Source organism: Squalius cephalus (assembly GCF_949319135.1).
Source record: "Squalius cephalus genome assembly, chromosome: 11".
Lineage (NCBI taxonomy): Eukaryota > Metazoa > Chordata > Actinopteri > Cypriniformes > Leuciscidae > Squalius > Squalius cephalus.
In genome coordinates this window covers 34,908,791-34,919,294 of record NC_137132.1, presented here as the reverse complement: position 1 = coordinate 34,919,294, position 10,504 = coordinate 34,908,791, and the positions used below count along the sequence as shown (strand labels likewise).

At 38.6% G+C, this 10,504-nt stretch overlaps 1 protein-coding gene across 4 annotated transcripts; it reads right to left on the bottom strand.

The window, feature by feature from the left end:
• Window positions 1–1,094: 1,094 nt before the first annotated feature.
• On the bottom strand, window positions 1,095–9,544 carry taf15 (TAF15 RNA polymerase II, TATA box binding protein (TBP)-associated factor). 4 transcript variants are annotated; one of them, XM_079885608.1, is made up of 16 exons: window positions 9,427–9,544; window positions 8,929–8,962; window positions 8,681–8,723; window positions 8,534–8,606; window positions 8,343–8,451; window positions 7,740–7,873; window positions 6,604–6,748; window positions 5,195–5,229; window positions 4,645–4,677; window positions 4,357–4,466; window positions 3,231–3,360; window positions 3,025–3,144; window positions 2,306–2,381; window positions 2,134–2,222; window positions 1,680–1,809; window positions 1,095–1,596 (listed from the first exon to the last, which is right to left on the bottom strand). In XM_079885608.1, the coding sequence occupies exons 1-16, from the start codon at window positions 9,434–9,436 to the stop codon at window positions 1,557–1,559; spliced, it is 1,311 nt and encodes a 436-aa protein (XP_079741734.1). In that variant the 5' UTR covers window positions 9,437–9,544; the 3' UTR covers window positions 1,095–1,556. The 4 variants fall into 4 exon arrangements, with proteins under 4 accessions (XP_079741734.1, XP_079741736.1, XP_079741735.1 ...); XM_079885610.1 differs by having other exon boundaries at window positions 7,764–7,873; XM_079885609.1 differs by having other exon boundaries at window positions 8,534–8,603.
• Window positions 9,545–10,504: the final 960 nt, after the last annotated feature.

Genomic DNA, 10,504 nt, shown 5'->3' with positions numbered 1-10,504 from the left:
AACAAGTAAAATGTCATTTGTTTTGCCATATTGTGCATGCATAGTCAAGTCAAGTCAAGTCAAGTCACCTTTATTTATATAGCACTTTTTTACAAGATTGTTTCAAAGCAGCTTTACAGTGATAAACAGGAACACTGTCTTTTGTTTGTTTCTGTTGTCTTTTTGGATAAGAATGAATACAATTTTGGTTAAGTAACACAACGATGCGTGTAGATACTTTACTGACATTTTCACCAAACGATGGAATTTACACTTAATTTTATTTACATAAATGCAAATATTTTAAACATAAATCAATTCATGTAATATTTATGCAATTTATGTCATTTTATATGTAATATATCCAAGTCCTTCAGTCAGAATAAATCAAATAAATAAATCAGAAATCAAATATCAAAAGGTATATACCCTTATTTAGGCTATTCACTTAAGCTAAAGGTGGAAAGCAAACCTGGCTAACAACCTTATTTGTTGTTTTTGGTAGGCTTATTGGCTTATTAAACAGGCTGTGGAGGTTTTAAAGACTTGAATGTTTAATGCAATTTAAAGCCGTTAATATTTTTTATAGGCCATAAATTGGATTCGAAAAAGTGAATTTAAAACTTAAGAAAAATCTGTTAAAGCAAAACATTTCATTTTAATTGAAAATAAAAATTACCCAAAAAAAGTAACATTTACACATCTTCTGCTAATATTTGGCAGCAGAACATCAAGTAAATTGATTTCATGCCCATTTTTAAACTGAAGCTAGCATCTCGTCTATGGCTTGAATACATTCTCAATTTGTATTGTAATGTTTCATTGCTTCATTCTTATATGAAAGCGATTCAAAGGTGCACTCAGTAGGTTTCGGTGGCTCTCATTCAACAAAGCAGTGACAGGTCTTTGATTAAATATGTAATGATTTACAGTTATGATTAGCATACAATATATTTTAAACCATTCTGATTTCACAGGCCATTTTAAACCACTGCTATTAGGGCGTTTTTTTATTTTTTTTATTTTTTTAACTAAGATTAATGACCTGTATGTCTTATGTACTTTTTTTTTTTTTTTTTTTTTTTTTTTTAAAGAGAAACACAGAAACAAGTACATTAAGATCAAAAGGGTGTTTAATATTTTTTGCAAAAAGAAAAAAAAAAAAAGAAACAAGTAAAACGGTTTGTGTTGATTGATTTTTACAAAACAATAAGCATTTCACAAATCTATCACACACTAAATGCCGGATTCAACAATTCAGGAAATTAAAAGTAACAAAAATAACATTTGGCCCCATCCCCTTCACCTAGAGCAACATCATCCTTTAAAGCTGATCTGTGGCCAGTTTTGCCATTTCCTTACAGGACTGAAGGTTTAGAAAAGTGGCGGATCAGAGAACAAATTCATCCTGTCCCCTTCACTCAGCCTCCTTCAGCTCCTCGCAGTAGATTCAACATTTATGGGAAAAACTGCTCAAACAGTATATGCAGGACGCTCATGCAACAAAGGTATGCGGACACAAACCTCTCCCCTAACCCCCCCCCCACACACCCCAATCAGCAATGGTCTGGGAGTCTTCAGTATGGCCGGCCGCGTCTCTCTTCTCTGTGGTCTGCCCTTTAGGATGGAGGAGATTACACACGTCAAACAACATTCATGCTGGATTTTGACTGATTGTAGAGATGAGAGATTTTCTTTACCTTCCGCCAGCTTTGTATCCTCCTCCACCGTAGCCTCCGCGGTCTCCACCCCGGAAACCCCCGCCTCGGCCGCCCCTGAACCCGCCACGGTCCCCGCGGTCGCCTCCGTACCCACCCCGACCTCCACGCTCTGGGAAGAGTGGGCGGCAACATGAATACAAGCATTGTGCATTATTTCTGCTTGCCATTCAGAAGCCATTTCTTCAACTCATCTATTTAAATTATATTAAGCCTTAAAGTTGTGCATAATTAAGGGCGTGGCCACTTGAGTGACAGGTGGATTGCCACTTCTGTCACTACTAGCCATTTGTCTGCTTTCTGTTAGCGTCACGTCAGCTCAGCTAATTCACCTCTTTGCCCATTTTCAGACATTCTGGGAGTGATGCTTCAGAAACCTGCTGGTGACGTCAAAGACTAAACAAATATGTGCGTAGTGTCCATGCATTAAACTTACCACCTCCGTAACTATCACCGCCTTCAGGTTTAGGAGTTCCACACTTGTTGCATTCATATCTTCTGGCAAAGTTCATGTTTCCACAAGAGCTGCAAGGAGAGGTATATAAATGAACACCATCTGACTACATATTCCTCAAACACAAATGCACAAATGACTACATGGTGCAAACCTGTTGGGACAAGGCCAGTCTCCTCCCCTGACATCAAACGAGGGACCCCCACCAAAGCCGCCTCTGCCTCGAAAACCTGTGCGCACAAAACAGCATAGAAGAATTAGTAGGGGTGTAACAATATATCGTGTCACAATACAAAAACGCAACAATGTATTGTGTATATTCACCCAAAATGAATACTGTGAAAAAATTAGCACTTACAGAGTTTGTGTCAGTACTACATTAAACTACTATATATAATGTTGAACATAATATAATAAAAGTATAATGCAATGGGGGAATATTTGTGTGTCCTGATAATGCCAAAATGTCTCATGTTACCAGTAAAAAGTGGTCTACATTATTTTAAATATATCTAGTCAGTGAAAGTGCAAGAATTAATCTAAAATGAAAAATGAGCCGATTTCAGCTTCAGAATGATGAATATTTTTATTCTGGTGTCACTATTGTTTCGTGCTTTGGGTTTCCAAAGTCCAAGCCTATTAATTTACACCCACAATGTAACACCAAATTTAGCATTTTGATGGAGTATTGCAATAATATCGTATCGGGAGTTCAGTGTCGTGATATGTATAGGATCATGACATGAGGGTATCGTTAAACCCCTAATAATCAGCATAACCCTCGTTTCAATCCAAGCGGGTCTAAAAGATCGAACTGGTTTATTAGGCAAGTAAAGCAACTAGGAAGGACTAGTGAAGATGTCCAGCACACACCCCCGCGGCCGCCACCACCTCCTCCTCCTCCACCTCCTCCTCGGCCTCCTCCCCTCTGGGTGAACTCTGCCCTTCTCGTAGCAAACGACACCTTGATGGGTCTTCCCTTAAACTCCTTTCCTATTTTCCAGGAAAAGGAAACAGCATTGTGAAAAGTGATTTTGGGGCTATCAGAGGCAAAGACACAGCATGGATGTTTCTTTTACCATCAAACCAATCAATGGCAGCTTTGGCTGAGGGGGGATCGTCAAAGGAGACTGTGGCTTCACCCTTCAATCGTCCAGTGGCTTTATCCGTGTACAGATTGATCATGGGAAGGCCAGTCTTCTTATTGAGCTGTTGAAGACATTAGTTAGAGTAGATTAAGCAACTGTAAGTCAGGGTTCTTCAGGTCACTGTAGTTCATGACTAGGACTCTAGGATTTCCAGGATGCAGAAAACAGACAAATCTTGGAATCCAATCATAATGCAGAACGTCATGGAATTTGGCAAACTTTGGATGAATATAAATGAGGGTTGTACACTTAAAATCGCAACATGGACTAGTGTCAGTGAATTTTACACCACAAAAAGACATTTAATATAACATTTAAATATGAAGTCTGCATGTAGTGCCACTCGTAGTGTTTTCAGCATCTGCCATCTTACTATATGAGGGCATGAACTTCATCTGACATTTGTCACATGCACACAAACTCAAAAGGTCTTCATGACCACCCACAAAGCTTGGTTTAACTTGACATACAAATACACACTATGTCTGTATTGTACAGTCGAAGGTACTTCTAAAATTAACAAAAAATCCTGTTCATGTTAAGTAAATCATGTTGTGCCGCACTTTGTTGGCCAAAGGAACAACTCCATTTTCATTTAATTACATTTTAAAATATTTAATTAATTCTTTATGCCTTACTACCTTATTCTTTATACTTACTACAATTGACATATGCATTAAATCAAAAACTAGTAGAATTTCTGAAAAAAAATGAGGGCCCAATTATTGTAAAATAATAAATTAAGCTGTTAAAGTTCTCTGAATTCAATTGATTAGACATGCTTGATCAATTTAAAATAAACCATTAAAATGTAATCCAAAAAAATAAAAAATAAAAATCAAATTTGGGAGAAATAAAATGGAATTTGAGAAAACGCTCAAAGTTATGACTTCAATAATTCTTCCGTTCTTTTTGATAACTAAACTTTAAAACTGAGTCGAGAAAAAAAAAAAAAATGAAATAAAAACATGAATTTGGATAAAAGGAAAAACACTTTAGAGGGAGAAATAAACTGATTTCATAGGGCCCTGCATGACCTTCTGGCGAGTGAACTTGCCTTTATGATCCCGATTTGTTTGAAGAAGTCACCCACTTCCTGAGTGGTGACCTCTTCTCCAAGACCTTGGACAAAGATGGTATTATTGTCCGAGTTATCCTGATCGCCATCTGTAATTGAGAGCAAACATTCATGTTGGAGTCATGACACCATTACAGTATATTTACACACCAGGGTAACTTCCACTACCTTCATGCCAACTCAAATAAAACCACTACATTCTCTCTCCAATGTTCTCTCACTTCTGAATTTAAATTGAAATGCTTTGAGCGAGACATTCACACTTACCTCCATCATCCTTTTGACCATAGTCTCTGGGTCCTGAAAAACAACAAGACACGAAAGAGAAACACAACTTTGAGAACTTATGTCATAAATCCTTATTTCAATACAAAGTCTATGAATAAAAGAAAATAAAACCAATCTGCTTTGCTATGTAGATTTGACCTTTACAGTGACAGTTTAAGCTATGCACCAGTGTCCAAAATTGCTGCACCATTTTTCCAAGACCTTTGTAGACCAGGACAAATTTCTGTGTGTCTAGCAAAAATAAATCCAAGTATTGATCTAAATCATGTTTCTTCTTCACCATGTGCAGGTGGCATCCAGAAGACTGACATTTAATTCAGTTTCCTCATGCAAAGATACCATTTTACAAGAGTAAAGCTGGGTAGTTGTTAGACTTTATCCCACAAGAGTATTACCAGAGAGGACAGCAATAATGATGTTCCTTTGGGTTGACATAACAAGGTGGCTCAAGAGTTCATTTGCCAGCTAATCTTTCTGTATTTCTTATTTCTTTTCCCCCACTGAGACAGTTCTGATGCTCATCACTTACCACCGTAATTTTTGTAGCCACCACGGTCACCACCACTGCAGAGGAAAAATTGAAGATATGATGGCTTTCCTTTGTTGAAACCTGGGAGCGCAAGGCTCCCTCTTTACCAGTATTCATGCCAAGGTTTACTACTGAGGAGGAAACGGCTCCCATTGACAGTTTGGTTAAGGATGATGGGCCAAATGTACATGAAACATTTCAAATTGAAACCAAAAGGCAAGCCTCTTTCAAATTAGAATGGTTTTGGATTAACTTCAAGATTTGATGCGCTCTCTGAATTGAGACGGAGATGTAGCTAAAACCAGAGCAGAGCACGGAGGACAACCTCCCTGCTCCCTCTTTCATTTTTTTCAAGAAACAAAACTAGATTTGAGCGTCTAACTGTTGTGGCACTCGTGTAGACGAGCACACATTTGTCTTCCATTATGAGTGCTTATGAGCTCCAATGGCTGTGGTCCAACTTTAATTTCACTCACTTTGATACCTGTAGTATAAAATGTAGACCAGTTAACACAAAAAGAAACAACACCGTACAGACAGCGATTCATGTGGAGTGACTGAGCTGACAAGCTGACCTTGTAGCTGAACCTTCCAATGTGAAAACTCTCCCAAAGGGAAAAAAAAAAAAAGTTGATTGGAACAATGGAGACCAGGAGAAACGAGCATAAAATTAACTGGAATTCGACCAGGTTCCCAATCATCCAATCAGCTTCAGTGGATAACAATGGTCAACTTCAGGTTTTTTTTTTTTTTGGGCCTTTTTATCTCTTCCAGAATTAACATTTAATTCAAGGGAAACCAACCAATTAATTTGGCCTTGAAAAAGTGTAAGAGGAAGGGTTGTGCTTGAGTCTCTCCTACACATAATTATCATAATTAGCTTTGCAATTCTCGATTTAAATTCTCAGCTCGGTCTAACAAAAGTCAGACTTTTAAGATCTCGCCAATTCAAGAGCAGATGAAACCTTGAGGGCAAATATCCATAGATGTGCCAGTTACGCATATCATTGTTTGTGTGTTTTGAGATATAACATGTCCTGTATGTGAATGTAATGCTTTATGCATATATATATGCACTACACATGGAGAAACCTGGCTACTGTAGCCTATAAGCTATTTATAATAAAGCATCCAACAACTAACTGCAATTAGTTGACAACATTATATTGGGTGGAGTGTCACTTCAGAGAAACAAACAGATGGTGTTGTCCATTAAGAGTACAACCACTTCAAATAATAAAGTACAGTGGAAGCACCTTTTGTAGAACAAACTTAATTCACCAAATTAGTTATGCATAGCAAAATGTAAAAAATAAGTTCAAATTAAAGTTTATCATCAACAGCTTTCAGGTCTAATAGCATGTTTTTCATCCGAGTGCAGTAATACCTTCTGGGGTGGGCACACTTACCCCATACCGGAGGGTGGGCCTCCTCGGCCACCTCTGTCGAAGCCTCCGCGGTCATAACCACCCCGGTCAAAACCCCCACGGCCTCTGCCCCTGTAGCCCTCAGTCCTGTCTGAGCCTCCGTCATCGCCATACCTGCGCGCCTCACCTGCGGGGGGAGGATGGGGGGTTAAAGGGCACTTACACATGGCCCGTTCAGAGCGTTTGATTCGGACCTGGTGTTTTCTCCCTTAGTTCGGTTAGGCACACACATGAAGACGGCAATCGCTCGAATCCACGCCAAAACAACTGCTCCGAGATTGCCTAAATGATCTCAGCCCGACTGAAAACGAACTCTGGGGCAGTTCGGTTGAGGTGAGAGGAATCCGAAACAACGAAGCAAGCGGTCTCAATTTATAACGGGAAATGTGTTACATAAAAGCTGCAGTGTCTGATTCTGTCCGTGAGCTCATTAACCATCGCAGCTGAGAACTAAAGAACGCCTCTTCATCTTAAAATGTTTTGGAACTGCTCTTCTCACGCATTGCAAGAATCCAGACGAAGCCTTGATTCCCGCTCTAACTGCATTATTTATATAAATATATATAAAACACAATTTTAAATATAACTTATCAGTACGAGCGGGAATGATGGCTACATTCGTATAAGTGTTTGCGTGAGTCTCGACATCTACAAATAAAGATATACATATATTCATTTATAAATGAATGTCAATTCATCTTAAAGGATGACGCCGAAGAACCTGACCAATAAGAGGACAGTTTTACTCACATGTGACTTGAAGACGCTTCTCTCAAAACTGGACTAAAAAGGCACAATTTTTAATTTCCAAAATGCTAATTGGACGCTTACTTGCAACACGCAAGTGTCATGAGACTGTAGCATAGCATATTATAATTGTACATTACTATAAATGCCCTAATTAAACTAAGGCCTAATCCTGGTTTAGTCTAAGCCTAAAGGCCTAAAGTTATTCAAAGTCTTAAACAAGGTTTTTCTGGACAGAAATGCTGACATGTTAAACTCACTAACGGAATAATATATAATAATGTAATTGTAATTTTTTTATTTTCTTTTTGTAGGCCAGATTGGATCAAAGTCTACGCAAGACACATCGCAGTACATCACAAAACAATTACCATCATTACGGCGCACATATCCACCTTGAGAGCTCCCATAGGAGCCACTGGACTGCCCGTACGCTCCTCCACCGGCACCCGCCGCAGCCGGCTGACCGAAAGACCGAGGCTGCCCGTACGACTTATCACCATACCTGCAGTGAGAGAGGATGAGGGAAACCGTTCACAAGTTGGTGTGGGTAAAAATGTGCATCAGGATCCTTTAACAGTGAAAAAAGGCTAGTAATAATATAAAAATTAATAAAAGGTTAAAATTGTTTTAAGAAACCCATTTGACTCATTTAAATCAATTTATGTAGCACTAACTGGCTTTTGGGGGGGGGGGGGTTATAATTGTAACAAGTGTAAACAATTAAACATCCAGTTTAAGCCAATATGTAGTGTGCCTCCTTGAACATTATCATCTTTGCCGTGCAAAGGCAGCTAAAGTGTCAAACAGAAGAAAAAAAAAAATATATATTCACGCTTGACACACGAGGACCAAAGTTTGTGATAAGCATCTTTCTGAAATACATTTAAACATTCTGACATGTCATGCACAATGCCAACTTAGGGCTTGAGATATATGAGGTGGGTGTGTGATGGAGAAGCCAGATCTCTCACCCAGGAGAGGCTTCAGATGAAGCCTGTTGACCGTAGCTGTCCAGGCCCGGCTGAGGCTGACTGTAGCCGGCAGAGGAGTATCCCTGAGACGACTGTCCATAACTCTCTCCTGTGGGGAAACACAGTTACACAACAGCCAACAGCCATCTTTAACTGAGCGGCTCATTCAAATCACTTTATAGGTCACGTACCACCAGCCTGTCCGTAACCACTGAAGCTCTGTCCACCGTAAGAGCCACTTCCATTCCCCTGACCATACGCCTGCTGGAAAAAATTAAATCAATGAAGCTACAACACAAAGAAGATGCATATTAACAAGTCATATGATCAAGCATTACCTGTCCACTTTGAAAGCCTTGGGCTCCACCATAAGATCCGTAACTGTACAAAAAAGTAGAAATAAAAATGACACATACTGAAACAAACGGGAGAATCTGATGGTACCAGCTTTACTCTTACCGGGCTAATGACTCAATCTTACGAAACACTAGGTTGGAAAATCTTATCGCCACATTTATATATAAAGACTTACATTAATTATTAGTACTATTACTATGTGTGCGTGTTTGTGGTAAATATCACTTACCTTTGTTGAGCGCCAGGCTGACCGTAGCCTGAATCTACGAACAGAAATACACAATTAGCCAGAAAATATTAAATAAGTGTAAACAACACTGAATGAAACTCATTTAAAACTTTTTCGATGCAGACGTCAACTGAACGCTTTTAGATAGTCATCTATGTAACCATCAGTAAAATGCTATGCTAACAATCACACCACGCCGCACCATGAGCATGTATGCTAAAGGCCCATCTAAAGTCTCACATTAACCTACCAGCCGGCTCCTTGTGCATAATTTAACGTATAACTGTTTATTTAAAGAGTCTTATAGCTTATGTCGTCAATGTTGCTTTACATTTAAACAATGGCAAATCCCGCGTCGGCCATTTAGCCGCTAATGCTAATCGCGCTGCGCTAATGATCCTTTATGTCTCACAACATAGAACAGCAAACAAACAAATAACAATTATTGCGTTGTATGAGCTACTTTAGATTATGTATAAACTTTAAAACAATTGTTACCTGAGGCCATCTTTCTGTAGGAAATAAAATGAACTGACCACCTATTCCAAAAATAAGAAATTAAAAACCCGGCACGAGAGAAACGCGCACTGCAGCTCTTATGAACTTTGACCCGAGACCGGATATAGTACCTTCTACTTAGCGGGACCGTGTGGATTCATCCATTTATTTATTTATTTGACACATATAACATAATAAATACTGCAGCAAATATTATTAAGCGCAATTTATTGTGAAACTGTTAATAGATAAAGTGAAAACATAACGTTATAACATATATATTTGTCAACATGTATATGGATAAAGACCCCTGTTTGTTGAAAAGTGGTATCAACTTTGCGCCTTTTCTGTCACGTGATCTCCACCAGGGTTGTGTTACGTCACGGTGTGATCGTGCTTACTTCATTAGTTTTCACGTTAATAATTGTACTGTTTTCATAAGGTTAAAAGGCCTAAGGTTCCGCAAAATGTCTAGGTAATTTGTACCTACACATGATGGGATAAATAATGTATTTACAGTGTAGAGAGAATACTAACAGCAAATATAAACAAAACAAGAAATAGCAGAAATTGTCATTTGTGCATGATTGCGTCTTTGCGTCCTTGTTTCCCTAGCGACGGACTCTGAGGTCACGCGCCCTACTTGCTCGTTTTAAACATGCCGATCTCCGCCCATGAGACACAGGAGGGTCTGTGTCTAGAGATTTAGAGATGTAGAATTATGGATATATGGCATGCTCAAGCTGGACTGTCCGACATAAAGCAGCATGCGGCCGGTGACAGCCTCATCAGCTAATGAGCAAACGACCCAGAGTGAAACTGTTCAGTTCCTGAAAAAAAAAGATTTTTTTTAATATATATAATAAATGATCATATTAACAAAAAATAATATATTAATTTGCTCAAACACGAATAACATTATGACCTGTTGGCTACAACTCAATTAAGAAAATAAATTTTGTTATTTCTGTTGTCGTTCTTTTTTACATTTTGACAAATTCATTCCAAACAAAACATTTTCCCGAAATATTTGTCAGTGCTGTTGTTCAATGTATCAATGTATGAGTGACTAAATGAA